The sequence below is a fragment of the Hevea brasiliensis genome, chromosome 15, assembly GCF_030052815.1.
Source record: "Hevea brasiliensis isolate MT/VB/25A 57/8 chromosome 15, ASM3005281v1, whole genome shotgun sequence".
Lineage (NCBI taxonomy): Eukaryota > Viridiplantae > Streptophyta > Magnoliopsida > Malpighiales > Euphorbiaceae > Hevea > Hevea brasiliensis.
Genome location: NC_079507.1, coordinates 1339583 through 1355889, shown reverse-complemented (window position 1 = coordinate 1355889; position 16307 = coordinate 1339583). Strand labels below are relative to the sequence as shown.

General features: G+C 33.7%; 1 protein-coding gene across 1 annotated transcript; it reads right to left on the bottom strand.

The window, feature by feature from the left end:
- Window positions 1-777: 777 nt before the first annotated feature.
- Window positions 778-2136, bottom strand: LOC110673739 (uncharacterized). Its single transcript, XM_021836917.2, has 3 exons — window positions 1519-2136; window positions 1233-1405; window positions 778-1147 (listed from the first exon to the last, which is right to left on the bottom strand). Exons 1-3 carry the CDS (start codon window positions 2089-2091, stop codon window positions 1042-1044), a joined length of 852 nt encoding a protein of 283 aa, XP_021692609.2. The 5' UTR covers window positions 2092-2136; the 3' UTR covers window positions 778-1041.
- Between the last annotated feature and the right edge of the window lie 14171 nt (window positions 2137-16307).

The following is a 16307-nucleotide window of genomic DNA, read 5'->3' as shown; positions in this document are numbered from 1 at the left end:
AATAATAATAATAATAATAATAATAATTAATATATTATAATAATATTATACACAAAAAAATTAATAAAAAGTTATATATAAAAATATTAAATTATAATATATATAATGAGTACCAACGTGCAACCCTCTTTTAAAAGAAAAAAACTAGTATAATAAAAATACGCTTAATCATAAGTACTTCTTTCCTTTTTCATTTTATAATTTTTTTTTGATGATTTATCGCGTTAATAGCATGCTGTAACATAAACATATTTTTTTATTAATAACAGAAAATATAAAATACTCATATATTGTAAAAATATCTAAAACTTTATTATTTTATAATTAAAATTTTAAAATATTTAATTTTATTTTTTTTATTTCAATAATAAGATAAATAATTTGATATAATTAATTATAATTAATGTAATATAATATCATAAATTAATAATTACATTTTTATTTTAATAATAAGTAAATAATTAATAATTATATATTTATTTTAATAATAAAATAAATTATATAATATATATCCTTAATAATTATTTTAAAACAATCAAATATAATTTTATTAAATATTTAATATAAATAAATTATCATAATATCAATTACCGACAATGCTAATAATTATCTGTTATTAACGATAACTATCAATTACTAGCCATTAATTATAAACAACTAAACCAACATGCCTGCTCAGCTAATATGCCCTAAATTAATGAATTAATGAATTAATGAATCATTAGATAGGAAATAAAAAAAAAAATTCAAATCAAATCCTTTTAAGAAATTTCAAAATATCCCAAAAAAAAATCTTAATATTATAAATATCTCCTACTAAGACTTTTATGATATACATTATAGTAATAGTACAAGATCAAAAATGTAAGAGGAAATAATTAAACAAGACAATATACATGATAATAACATTACAAAAAAGCAAGTAAAATACCCAGAAATATTATATTATAATATATTATTCTGGTTTTCTTATTATATTGTTATTGAAGTTAGTAATATTGCCTAAAAAGACTTGAGTACTAAAGATTGAAGGGTCAATTGCTAGAGAGCAGCAACCAATGCTGGTGAAGCTTCAGCACACCCATTGACTTCTTCATCATCTTCTTCCGCTTCCCACATAAAATGGGCATATGATCCCAACACCATGCTGCATATGTACAACAAAATTACTCAATCTGAAATCCTTTGATTTGAATTTAATCTCATGAATTAGGCTAAAAACAAATTTATACCAATCATTTGGAGAGGCAGAAACAGCTTGATCAAAATAAGCTTGAGCTCTCTCTCCATCTCTGTGTGAGTCCCATATCAACTTCCCGTACAGAGACAAAACCTCTCCATCTCCTGGACTCGCCAGAATCGCTCTCGCATAGTACTCTTCAGCTCTCTCTCTGTCTCCCTCCACCTTTAAACACAATGCACCATATTTAACTCGTAAATCTATTTGATTTCATTCTAAAAACAATTTCAATCAAAACCCATTAATATTATATAATTTTTTTTTTTAAATATAATTACCTCATGCAAGAATTTGCCATAGTTTCTCAGAAGCAGCGAATCGCTAGGGTTTGACTTCAACATTTCTTTATAATAATCACCCATCTTGATTAAGTCTGACCGCCAGTCGTCATCATTGCCGCCATTCCCTCCTCCGTATTTCTTTCCTTTCCCGAATCCGTCTCCGGTGAAACCTAGCTTCTTCAACGGAATACGGCTATCTGGCCAGAATCCGGCGTCATTCAAAGTCGTAGATCCACAGCCATGCAGGTCAGATCCTAAAAAATGCTGCTCCTCTTCCGGCATCATCGCGGGGTAGCACAGAGAACCAGATCCAGAAAGCTTCGTCAACATGCCGAACAATTCTGTTTCCGATCCCATGAGGTCAGTTTCCGACGAGGTTAGTCGAATAGGAGTGTCCCTGTGGCGGTTGATCTCCAAATGCAGGGAGATTCTGGGGGAAATCACGTTGTGATTCTCGCCAGAAAAGATGCCGGAAACTGAATTGCGACGGGAGAGAGAGAATTTGGGCGAATCGGGATGAACCGGCGCATGTACAGGGACGGAACCGGTTCGCCAGAGAAAAGCTTTCATAGCGTATTATCAGGTTAGACCTTCTTTACACTTTGACTATAGCTTTGAGTTTGAACGTGGTTATATAGGAGTTTGAGGACCGTCACATTTGATGACTAAGTTGACTTCGGGACGAAGCAGATGGGAACACGTGTAAGATGCACGTGAGGGGAGCTGAGGATTAGGCACGAGCGCGGGAGTCGGCGATCGAGAACTTTTTCTGAGGAGTGTAGTACACACTTCACGGGAAAAGCGTGATGGGATGATGTGGCTCAGCCACGTGGTAAGCCATGCGAAATGGGCTCCAGTCATGTTATGATACGGACGGGACTTCCATGCTGTACTTTATTCAACTCATAAAATAAAAAAAAACTAATGGTATAATTATTAATTTAATATTGAGGCTTTTAATGATTTTTTTATTATATTAATAAAAATTTCAAAACACGTATTCAAATTTACAATAAGACAATTTAAAAAGATCAATGTTAAAACTTTTAATAAATATTGAAAAACTATATATAATTAATAAATTAAAAAGGAATTATGATGACTGTTTATGGTTATAGATTTATATGCATAAATGAGGGTAACTTTTTAATATAATTAAATTAAAAAATATTATCATATATATTAATTTTTAATAAACTCTTTTAATGTCAAATTAAAGTGAATGTATATTATTATATTTTTAATTTTTTTATATATTTAATTTATTAAAATCTTAATCACATAATAAATAGAATTTGTATAGTATCAAATTAATATGGATTTGTTTTCTACCCATCATTCCCCCTTTCCACATTGTTATACTTTAGTAATATTAATTATTGTAGAATTGTTTGATTTTTCTACAAATCAAAACTTATATCCAATTAAATCTGATTTTTTAGTTTTCAAGTTATAAATGAATAAGAGAGTAGTATCATTAAGTGAATAAATTTTTTTACTTTCTTCACGTGTCATGAATAAATTTTAATTAAAATGTAATTTAATTTTGTATAATATTATAAAATTTTTATAAATATGTAAATTTAATGATGTAGCAATATATTTATTTATCATCTATATTTTTAGACCTTGTTTGATTTAATTTTATGATAAAATTTATTTTATTTACAAATAAATTTTATAATAAAATTCATTTTAAAATGAATTTAAGTTTGATAAATGTTATATCAAATATGAAATTCATTTCAAATGAACTAAATTTTGTGTTTGGAATAAATAAAATAATATATATATATATATATATATATATATATATATATATATATATATATATATATATATATATATATATATATAATAAGAAGATAATTTTGTTACTCAAAATACATAGAGTTTTAATTTTGAAATTCATTTACAAATTTTATTAATTTTGATGAAATTTGGTTCAGTTATAATAAATTTCATAGAATTGATCGTTAAGAATTTTAAATGAATTTTTATTTAAACAAAACACTAAAATTTTAGATTTACAAATGAATTTTATAAAATTTTGTGAAATTCATTTGTAGCAAAAGACTACCTTAACGCATATTATTATTATAGTCAAATTAAAAAAAAACTATAATTTAATATGTGTTGATTATAATCATATGATCAAATACCCTAAAATCATATAATTAGACATATTTAACTAACAAACAACAATTGTAAAAACATATATAACAACTGAATTAGCTTATTTTATTAATAGTTGATTCATATCTTATTTTTGTAAGAGTTAACATCATCAAACATTAGCCTTATATATAATTGAGTATGAGTTTTTGATATACTAATTAGCTATTACTCGGATATAATTTGTTCCTCTCCTCTTTTGTTAGTGATTGAATTTTATCACAATTAAAAAGAATAAAATCAAACATATTATAATTATATAAAAAAGAAAACATTAAATTAAATTTACAACCTTATTAATAATTATGATTTATTAAAAATCCTTAGAAAAGAAATTCAATTAGTAGTTAGTTTTTTTTTTAATTTATTATTTCATTGAAAAATAATTTGGTGGGCTAACAAGTTAGGAATTGTGAGCATATCAGACACTTGGTGTATCAATTGCTTGCTTTTTTGACTTCTCTCAAATGGTTGTGAAAACTTGACTAGACTGAATGCAGTTTCGCCAAAATCTCACTTTAAAATGAGTAATTAAAGTAACTAGAAATTGTATTGATTGCTATAAATTTAAGTATAAGACTTGGAAAATAAATATAAGGCTGGAAAAACAAAAGACAGATAAAATTAAAAGTAAATAAACTGCTGGAATCTGCTGTTGTTTGATTAATTGAATAGTTGGAGCCTTTTACATTGCTGTATATCTAACTTTTATAGTTCTACCTATAGGTATTTAGAAGACTCCTGGAAGACTCTGGAACATATTTTGCCACATTCTGCGGTTACCTATAGTTACTTACCCACTCCTTAGAACTGCTCAGAACTGCTACAAACCGTCATCAACTTCCTTATCTCAGATAACTATCCAGTAATCACTATTAATTATCTCAGACCACAAATTAATTAGATTAATAAAATAAAATTAATTTAATTAACTTTTAGGCCTAAAAATAATTAATAAACAAAATAATTATTTTTAGTGTAAGCAATTACTCTCGCACCTAGATTGTCTGATTAAGCTATTCTGGGTGGACAAGATCTAATTTTAGCTCACCTTTTCGCTGTTCAAAATTAAAAAATAATCAATTATCACTTGTAATCCTCTTGGGAATTTGAAATTCAAGCCAACTCTATCCAATAAGAATTTAATTTCCACTGGAACTCTAATCTCTGCAAATTATCATTTCATAGACTTCTAATCACTGTAAATCTCTTATTACCGCAGATTTATCTCTCCAATCAAATCCTATTAACTTAACCATCACTTAAAGAAACCCAATTAATATATATATATATTTATTTATATTCTCTCTCTCTCTCTCTCTCTCTCTCTCTCTCTCTCTCTCTCTCTCCCTCTCTCTCGCTCATTCTTTTTTCTTTTCTTTCCTTTTCCTCATCGAAGTGACTACCATTACTGATTCTCTTGTGTGATTCAAGCTTTTTGTTGGCACTCCATCTCCTCCCAACATACTCGCATTCGACATTACCATCATTCAATGTCATCGGAACTTCATCTTTGCCATTCCTTTTGCCAATCTCCACTCATTGATTCACCGTTCATCACCATTCATTTCATCGGCCTTGTTCATCTCTTCGGCCTTGTTCATCTCTTCGGCCATTAGCTCGGTCGATACCTCTAGCCGATTATGTAACAACCCAAGCTAGGGGCCATTATCAGCGCTAAGGATCCGGTCAACTTAAGACTGCTGGAACCTGTAATAAGCCTAAAACCTATAAACATATCTTTAACACCTATACTATCAACACTCAAATATATAATAAACCATTACACTTTAGTCTTTTCATCAATACATAAACGTCTTTAACATAAAAGTGGAACATACATAAAACTTAAGTGTAAATGGTTAAGCATATATACTCCCAAAAAAATTAACAAAATCATAAACATCATCAATCATACTTAAAATGTTACATAACTTTAATTTCTATCATTACCAGCATAGTACTATCCATTCACATTTTACATGTCTATTTACTCATACATCATACATAAAGAAGAGCACTACAGCTACCCCTGAGGCTTTCTCTCCAAAGAACACTTCAATCCTACAAACCTGCATCTAGGGATTAAGGGAAAGGGGTAAGCTTACACAAGTTCAGTGAGTAAACTAACCAATATTAATTTATCTCTTTCATTTTATACATATGCTATGCATCATCCAAATGGGTTTTCACATCATAAATATCTCATGTAGGATGGACTTGTCACCAGTGACTCCCTGAATCTAATGTGCCCAGCTCATACAGAGGCTCCTTAGGACTTTTGCTTAACATATATATCTAATATGTTTGGCTCATATAGAGGCTCCTTAGGATTTTGGCTTCAAACATGACCTGTGTCATGCACCAAGGGCATCATAAAGATCTCCCCTTGGATTTTTATGGATCCATAACATAAATAATATAAGGTAGTCATAACATGGGGGGAGTCTGTGTCATCCATCATCCATCAATGCACCAATAATAAATATGCAAATATGCAATGTATTCGTGTTCTAGATACATAGATTTTAAATAAATATGATATGATGCATGAGGATGATTAGAAATTAAATTTAAAAAGTTTACATTTATTAAGGTTAAAATTACTCACCTTTTGTAGCCTTTCAACCTCTTATCTCGAATGGTAGCTATCCTCAAATCCTTAACTTTCCAAGTCCCTCAATCCTAATTCTATAAAGTTGGACCGTAAAGAGTTGTACAAGGTTCTAAAACTATATACACATATTAAACGTCTCATTCCAAGCCCTTGAGAATCACAAAATCATGTTTTTAAACCTTAGAAAAGAAGGGAGAAAAAGTCAAGTAGAACCTACTTTGGTTGCCGAAGTCCTGAACTTCGATTGCCGAAGTCTCAAGCATCAAATGGCCTTTTGGTCCAATGCTGACTATGGCTGCCGAAGTCATTCTAAAGTTCCAAAATATAAACTAAACACATATAAACATCTCTAGGGCCTAAAACAGCTTAAAATCATGCTTAATTTCAACATAAATCATCCAAGAACACAAAACCTAGGTTTTCCCCAAAACTAACATAATATAAATAAGGATTCCCTCAAATCCATCAAAGGAAACTAGCCATTTAAGGCCTATAGCACTTAAACATGACTAAACTAACAATAAACTTGCAATTTTAACATAAAATCACAAAACCTTAACCCTAACAAGCATAAACTACCCAAAACTTATCTTAAACACAACTTCACATGAAATTGAAGTTATAAAACCTAATTTCTCATTGACATACTTGGATTTACGTATTAGATTAAGAAGAAAAGAAAGTTACCTCTTTTCTTGGAGCTTGGAGGTGAGAGAACCAAAGACCCAAAGGTTAAATTCACTGTCCCAAACTTCTTTATGGGGGAATTGACCTCCAGATCTTAAAAAACCTAAAGAAATCTCTTTAAAGAGCTCTTTGTATGCTATAGTAGTTAAGAGAGAGGGAAGAAGAGAAAAACCCAAGTGTTTTGGCAGAAAAATGAGCTTTATCCCTTTTTATACTCTCACTTTTAAAGGACTTTCGACTACCGAAAGCCTCAGTTTCAGCTATCAAAGTCTATTCTATCCAAAAGAGATTTAAACAGTAAAAAGGACTTTGGCTGCCAAAGTCCATCTTTTAGCTACCAAAGTTTCTTTTGCCTAAAATACACTTGAAAAATTTTTATTGGTCAAAACCATTAAAACATTTTCATTTTTAAAAGCATTTTGAACACATGACATTACACACACACACACACACACACACACACACACACACACACACACACACACACACACACACACATATATATATATATATATATATGTATACACATACACTTTTACCCCCATTCCCTTATCTGTGGAACCTTCAAATTCACCAGAATATTCCATCAATGATAGAAATTCCTACATCAGGAAATAATGGTTATTACATTCTCTTGCTCTTAAAAACATTCATCCTCGAATTTTAAAACAAACACATAACAAGTTTAACATAACATTCATAACACGCATAAATACCTAGAAAAGGTGGGGATATTATTGTATCATAAAATCATGAGTTTCCCATGTGCACTCTTCCATATTGTGATGGTTCCATAACACCTTGACCATAGGTATCTCATTCTTTCTTAGCTTCCTTATTTGTGTGTCCATGATCTGAATAGGTTGCTCAACATAGGAAAGATCTTTCAAACTTTCTATGTCTGTTTCACTTATAGCCTTGTTCAGATCTGATACATACTTTTACAACATAGAAACATGAAGCACCAGATGAATTCTTTCCATTTCTGGTGGTAAAGCTAACTTATAAGATACATTTTCGACCCTTTACAACACTTCATATGGTCAAATATATCTCAGAGCTAGTTTGCCTCTCTTTCCAAACCGAATGATACCCTTTATTGGAGATACCTTTTGAAGCACTATGTCCCCTCTTGGAAAACCACTTCTCGTTTATGAAGATTTGCGTAGCTTTCCTATCTATTGGTTGCTGCCTTCAACCTTGCCCGGATTAAAGGCATGGCTTGATTGGTGATTTTACCTACTAAGGCTCTTTCACCTACTTCTTTTCAACACACAGTAGACCTATATTTTCTCCTATACAGAGCTTCGTATGATGCCATTCTGATGCTTGAGTAATAGTTATTATTGTAAGTAAACTCAACTAGAGGAAGGTACTTTTTCCACAATCCTCCAAATTCAAGTACACACATTCTCAGTATATCCTCCCAAGTTTGTATGGTCCTTTCCGACTGTCCATCTAATTGAGTATGAAAAAGTTATGTTAAAGTCTAACCTGGTGCCTGACTCATTTTGAAGGTAGCACCAAAACCTTGATGTGAATTACAATCCTCTGTCAGAGACTATTGTCATTGGTGCTCCATGCAACCTTATTATCTTTGCCATGTACACCTGAGCTAACTTATCCATAGAATAGTTAGCTCTAATGGGAATGAAGTGAGTAGTCTTGGTCCACCTATCCACTATTAACCATATTGAGTCATTTCTATTGGAGGCTACTGGTGTAGACCCTTATTTTGTAATGAGTATGTGCATTGAGACCGTGGGAAACCCGATGATGAAAAATTATATGACTGTAAGATATAATTGAAGGCATGGAACTGAATTATTAATTCCGTGGCATGATCTTGAAAAAAAAAATAATAATATGCTTTTTGGGAAATTAATTTAATTTAAATAAAATTTTATTTTGTTTAAATTTAATATGGGTAGTTCTTAAATTGACCTAATTGAGTTTAATTGAGCGCCATGGGCCTAAGAAAGCCTAGTTAGGAATTTTAAATAAGACCTATTTAATTTATTCTTTGAAAATTAAAATAAGAAAATATCTTTTTCTCTATCCCTCTCTTCCTATTGGTTGGAACACCTCACCCATATCCCAGTCTCACCTAAATTCCTCGATCCCAGTTGTTTAAGTTATCCGAACCTTATCACACTAAGACCTCAAACCCTACCACACCTCTTCCTCATTCCCTATTGGTGCCTTCCCCTTTCCTTCTCTTCCCATTGGTTGAAACACCTCATCCATATTTCAGTCTTACCCAAATTCTGCAATCCTAGTTGTTTAAATTATTTGAACTTTATTACGCTAGGACTCCAAACCCTATCACACCTCTCTCCCAAAACCCTATAAATACCCCGCTGGAAAAAAAAAGAAAGGGAGGAAAGGAGGAGAAAAAAAAAGGGTGGAGGAGAAGACAAAAAAAAAAAGAAAAAAAAAATAAAGAGAAGAATAGCCAAAATTCTTTCAGTTCTTCTTTTTTTTAGCAATATTTCTTAAAGGTTAGTTCTTTTATTTTCTTTTCAAGATCTATGCCATGTAATGTTTAATTCTATGTTCCTTGTTTTTAATTTATTTTATATGTTCATATAGATCATGTAATCATGTTTAATTTGAGGGGATACACAACTCTGCACATATTCAGTTTTCTATCTCTCGTATTTTTATTATTTTTCGTTATTTTTTGAATCTGTAAAAAATTTGTAAAAATTATATTCATATTTTACACAAAATTCTATTAATTTTAGGCTCAAGAATCACTAAAAAAGCTTTAATATGTTATAAGTTATGGCTATTTGAAGTTAGGGTTTCTGTAAAATCCGATTTGTAGGATACCTGATTTGTGGAGCCCATATCTCCCTTGTTTCTTAATATTTTTGTGTAAATATAGTGTCTAAAATTAATTTCATAATCTTATAAATATTTTCCAATTAGTTTTGCATTCATATCTGTTGTGGTTAATGAGTTATGAATTTTACAAAAAAGTAGTACGATTCTGTCACTTAGAAAAGTTACGATTTATGTAGACCATTCGGCTAGGGTTTTGTTTGATTTATAAATTTTATGATCTTGTATAATATGTATGCTGTCTTCTGTAATTTTTTTATGATTTTTAGGCATGTCTAACTATTTTTAAAAAATCGGATTTCTTGCTACCACTATTTTTCTGTGTTCTTTTAATTCAAGAAGTGTTATGAAGTGTTTGGATCATGTTAGAAGACTTAGACCATTAGGTAGTTGTAACTAATTAGGAGTCTTAACCCTTTAAGAGACTAGAGTTAGAATCCAATGTAAATTATTATTAATATTTTCTTTATTTTTTTTATTTTCTTTAGTTTCTTTATTTTTTATTACAAACAAAATTGGTAAGTAGCCCGAAGGTAAGTACCAAAGAGGGCATTTGCGTGGAGCTTATGTGGAGCTAAACGGGAGTAAGCCAGGGATATCATTGACATACTAAAAGAGAATACCCTTTTTTAAGGGTAGCTTGCCCCAATGGTAACTGCATTTATCAAGAGGTAAGTAGCTCTAAACTCCTCGAATAACCATTGGCATGAAATTGTAGTAATAATAGAATTTTTATTTGGTAAATTAAAATTAACTTTGATTTTAATTTAACCGACTTTTGCATGTAATTAATTTAAATATATACTTTATAAATTAAAATTAATCCTGTTTGTAAATTAAACTAACATTGGCATGTAAAATAAATTTAATTTAATACTTGGTAATTGTAAAATAAATTTGCATATTAGGTTGTGATTGTTTGGGCCTTGTATGATATTAGAATAAATTACACATGTACATAATTAACTTAGTTCAATTATCCTTAGGGTAACTTAGTAAAAATTAATTAATTAGGTTAAATAGAAACGTAGGGTTATTTAAAATTGAATTTGTTTGTAAATTAAATTCTCAATAATAAATTAATTTTAGTCATCTAGTAAATATCATTTAAATAATTAGCAACCCCATAGATAGGAATTACTTGTGCATGAAAATTGTGTGTAAACAACAACCCTTTTGTGAGTTACTTGCATGTGTATGATTAGAATTGCAGTTTTTAGGATAAAGTTTAATAAAGGAATAATAAACAAGACTTCTAGAAACATTAGTAGAGGATTGGCACTCGAATTAATGAGGTTAGACCAGGCGTAAGGGGTGCCTAACACCTTCCTCTTACGTACCCACTATCCCGAACCTAGACATTGGGCTATGGTAATGACGGTTGTGGAAACTTTGCAAGGAGTAAGTTTCCATCCATGACCCTCGGAAGAAATACTGAATATGTCCTGGTTATTACCCGGGTGGCGACTCCTGTCTATCTATGCCTTTGTAACATAAATCCTTAGTACCATGGTAGTGTTATGGGAAGACGGTACTTACCAGTGGTTTGATTCTATTAGGATTGTATGAAGTGCATGTCTAGGAAATGCTGTCTAAGGAGGTGGTACTTAAGTGAGACCATTGTGACTCCACCATCTTTCCTGGGCATTACCTGGTGCATTTTATGTAATTCCAATGGATGATATTTCGCCTCACGCCCCCCTCCTATAGTTTGGCGACTCCACTGGGGACTAAATGGATAGTTACTCTAACATGTTTCTATTAGTCTAATATTATTCCTCTGTTAAACTTTTTGCATTACACTACACTATCACACGGACCACCCTTACCCTTTTAGCCCCGTTAGTACTAGCCAAGGAGACCATGGTTCTACTCGAGCAATGACGAATTGGTGAATGCTAGCACCTCATGCCCATACCTTCAAGTATATAAAAGAGCCACAGCTCCGGCCGTTGTGCTTAATGGATAAGCTCTCGCATGGGTGACCCTTTTCCTACCCAATGAAGCCCATGAGACATAGATTTCAACCCTAGGTACCCCGTAAATTTTTGTTGTGCTGGATTCGTATCCTTACTGTTCAAATCATAAGTTCTAGTGGTAGTTGAGATGAACCTAGGCCTATGCATAAACCCAATGTGTGTATAGGTCCAAGTCCATTTTAAAACCCATGTTAAGCAAGAGGATGCTTACTTATGGTCAAACTTTAAGGATACAAAATATTTGTTTATAAAGGAAAGGTCATTCTGGACCACCCCCTGTTGGTGTGTCCAGTGTACCGTAGCCTAGGATAGAATTTTTTCTTACCCTGCACGTGAGAGTTGAAGGTATAAGGGGGCAAAGATTCAGTTCTAGAGACATTCTTTTCGGTTTTTTATTTAGTCTTTGGTCCAATTTTAGTTTGGTTTATACAATTTGGTTTTGGTTCAGTTTTGGTCCTATTAGTACGGTTCGGTTTTGGTTTTGTAAAGGCAAAGGTAAAAATGAAAGTGCATATTCATGCATTCATGCATTGCATTTGTACACAGCATAAGATGTTAAAACCTTGTATTTTTTTTTCTCTTGTAGTAAACATAGCTTTAGAACACGTCGGGAAGACTTCTAACCAGGTCACTTAGGTTAGGGAGGGAAAGAGATTAGTAAGAGTCACACCTGCACAAGCTAAAATAGAAGACACTAAGGTCATGTTTAGACAGATGTTTGAGGAAGCTTTGAATGCCAAGATGGCTGAGCTTGAAGGAAAAATCATGGCCAACGTTGAGAAGAATCTAGAGATGGGTGGGCCTAGTGACATTCAGGTGAAAAGGCTCGAAGAAGAGACTAGTAAAAAGAAGGCCTTTGATGACCTTTGGGATGAAGAAGATTATCTCCAAGACAAGGCCAAAAAGAAAGAAAAGGGGATGAGTGAGGAGATTAGAGTTGTTACTGAGATGATGGAAAAACTTCAGGCCAGTGTGAAAAAGCAAGCTGAATTTACTGGAATGGGGTTGTTAAATGTAGATGACTTTGACATCCAGATGGATGGAAATCTACTCGAAAAATTCAAGATGCCTGATTTGCCTAAATTTGATGGTACTGGTGACCCAAAAACCCACCACAGGTCTTATCTGATAGTCATGAAAACAACTGGTTTGACTAAGAACCAAGTCACTCAGTTCTTTTCTATGTCACTAGAAGGGGTTGCATCTTCATGGTATTATGGGCTAGAAGCCATTGTGAGAAAAGATTGGGAGGAGCTAGTTAGGAGATTTGTGCAACAATATTCCTATAATACAGCTTTAGATGTTACCCTGAGGGACTTAGAGACCATTAAGCAAAAACCAAATGAAACCTTTTTAGAGTATCTATTGAGATGGAGGAAAAAGTCCATGAAGATGACCAATAGGCCTGCTGAAAAGGATCAGGTGCGATTAGTAGTGAAAAGTCTGCAGCCTAGTTATTATGAGAAACTTTGTTATTATCCCTTGGCTACCTTTGAACAGCTTTATGATGCTGGGGTATTAGTGGAGGATGTATTGAACAATGAAAAGATGAGTTATCAACCCAAGAGGGGAGGATACCAGTCAGCTGGCAACATTACTGGGGGAAGCAAAGTCATTGAGGTTCAAACTGTGTCCGGCACCCCTAGAAAGTTCTCTCAATTCAACTAAACCCTATCTAAAGTCTTCAAGCGACTCAAAGCTCGGGGTCTCCTCCAACCCTTGGCACCTAGACCGCTACCAAACCCACTGCCATCCAATTACAATGCTAACCTATACTGCCAATTCCATTAAATCATGGCCATGATACTGATAGATGTTTTTGGCTAAAACACAAAGTTTAAGACCTGATCGATGCTAAGAAAATAGCTGACCCAGAAAATCGATCCAACACATGCACCAACCCAATGCCCAACCATAATGTTCCACCTCCACTAGGACTTTACATGATTTCTACCACCTCAATTGACCCTGACCTAATTCTCAACCTTATCCAACCTATCCAAAAGCTTGATAAACCTCGATCTGTGATGATAATTGATATCTGGGATAGTTCCAGTGATGAGGAAGGTTTGTTAGATGTTTGGGTTGACTCCGATGGAGAGGAAAAGAGTAGGGTGAGCCACATGACTAAGAGTGGTAGATATTATCCTGATCCACCCATGGAGAAGGACGATGTGAGAGGGAAAGCCAAGATGTTGGCCGAGGAGGACACAGATGAAGAGGATGATCAGTTTCTTAGGCAATTGAAAAGGACTCAGGCTAGCGTTGCGGTCTAAGAATTGTTATTGGCATCAGAAAAACACAAAACTGCGCTGACCAAGGCCCTGAGTGTACTCAAGGTCTCCACGGAGATAACTCCAGAAGAGATTGCCAAAGTTGTGCTTATAGAAGATGAGGGTCATATTACTTTCTCTGATCATGATCTCCCAGCTGAGGGGAGAAACCATGGCAAGGCTCTATTTGTAACCGCCGAGGTTGGAGGGTGGAAAGTGCCTTATGTGATGATAGATGATGGGTCAGCCATCAACGTATGCCCTCTAAAGATTCTGCCAAAATTTGGAATTTCTATGTCTGAACTAATTGGTTTTGATCTGGTTATCAGGGCCTATGATGATTCAAAGAAAAACGTGATAGGGGTATTCAAGACTATGGTTAAGGTGGGGCCTGTAGAAACCGAAGTTGAGTTTACTGTGCTAGACATCCCCATGACATTCTCCTTACTGTTGGGTAGAATCTGGTTCCATCCCTTAGGTGAAGTCCCCTGTACACTCCACCAAAAGATCAAGATCCTGCACCAAGATGGTATAACCACCGTCAATGCTGAAAGAGATGGGGAAGTAGCTATGCTACAAGTGGATGGTTCAGTACCATTATTATCTGGTTTCCAAGTTGTTGGGATCTATAAAGACTAGATGGACCCTACGGTGGCCACTATGATGAAAGGGATGAAGTTTTTTCCTGGTATGGGTCTGGGAAAATGAGCTAATGGCTTAATGACTTTTCCAGAAATAAAGGGGCAGATCACTAGATATGGGCTGGGCTATCAACCAACTAAAGATGAAGAGGAACTCAAGCCCACTAAGTTTATCAGGGAGGGCGCAATTGCATGGACTGATGACCAGGAGCTACCGCATGTTGAGGAATTAGAACAGAACATTAGTGCCATCAAGTTAAGGTCTGCATGGAAGCCAAGCACTTGGACCTACACCCCTAAGTTTGAGTCTGTCTTTTGTAATGCTCATAGTAGTGATACTGATATTTTTATTTCTGATGTACTTGATGATGATTTGAGGCAAAAATTAATAATATGACTAGTCCTTTTGCTTACTTGTTTGATGTTCATCCTAATGGCTACACGCATAGCATTCATAATCATTTAGAATCTATTTTTGTTAATGCATTAAAATCAATCTCTATTAATTTGGGTACACCAGATGATCCTAAAGACATTAAGTTAGCTAAAGATTTAACCCAAAAAGAAAGAGATAAATTTATAGCCTTATTAATAAAGTACCAAGAAGCATTTGCCTGGTCTTATAAAGATATGCCGGGAATTGATCGAGACATAGTACAACACAAGATCCCCACAGACTCGAACATGAGGCCAGTAAAACAAAAGAAGCGTCGGCTTAGGCCAGAATGGGAAGAAAAAATAGCTCAAGAGGTGAAAAAGCTCATTGAGGCTGATTTCATTGAAGTAATTGAGTATCTCGAGTGGTTAGCCAACATTGTGCCAGTCCCCAAGAAGGATGGCCGAGTTCGGATGTGTATAGATTATAGGGACCTGAATAAGGCTACTCCTAAGGATGATTTCCCATTGCCTCACATCGATGTGCTTGTTGACAGTGCTGCTTGCATGGCCATGTACTCTTTCATGGATGGTTTTTCGGGATATAATCAGATCCTCATGGATTTGATAGATAAAGCAAAGACGACTTTTATCCGAATGGGGGACTTATTATTATAAGGTCATGCCTTTTGGGCTAAAAAATGCTGGTGCGACTTATCAGAGAATGGCTACTATGTTGTTTCATGACATGATGCACAAAGAAGTTGAACTATATGTGGATGACATGGTAGTAAAATCCCCAACTAGGGAGAGACATTTTGAGGCATTAAAGAAGTTCTTTCAGAGGGTCATCAAGTATAAATTGAGACTGAACCCTAGCAAGTGTGTGTTTGGGGTCACTTCAGGAAAACTGTTAGGGCATATGATCAGTAGGAAAGGGATTGCGGTTGACCCAGATAAGGTGAAGGCAATCCAGGAGATGCCAGCCCTGAGAACAAAAAAAGAGATTAGAGTTTTCTTAGGAAAATTACAGTACATCAGTAGGTTCATAACTAGGCTCACAATTACCTGTGAACCAATTTTTAAGCTACTAAGAAAGAATCAGCCAGTGGTTTGGAATGAGCAATGTCAAGAGGCGTTTGAAAAGATAAAGCAGTACCTGAGCAATCCACCAATTTTGTTACCACCCATC

Excerpts from the sequence above, each read along its gene's own strand:
- LOC110673739 (XM_021836917.2), bottom strand. The coding sequence starts at position 2,091 with ATGAAAGCTTTTCTCTGGCGAACCGGTTCCGTCCCTGTACATGCGCCG. Across the intron at positions 1,406-1,518 it reads ATGGCAAATTCTTGCATGAG|GTGGAGGGAGACAGAGAGAG; the intron begins GTAATTATATTT and ends TTGTGTTTAAAG. Across the intron at positions 1,148-1,232 it reads TCTGCCTCTCCAAATGATTG|CATGGTGTTGGGATCATATG; the intron begins GTATAAATTTGT and ends GTACATATGCAG.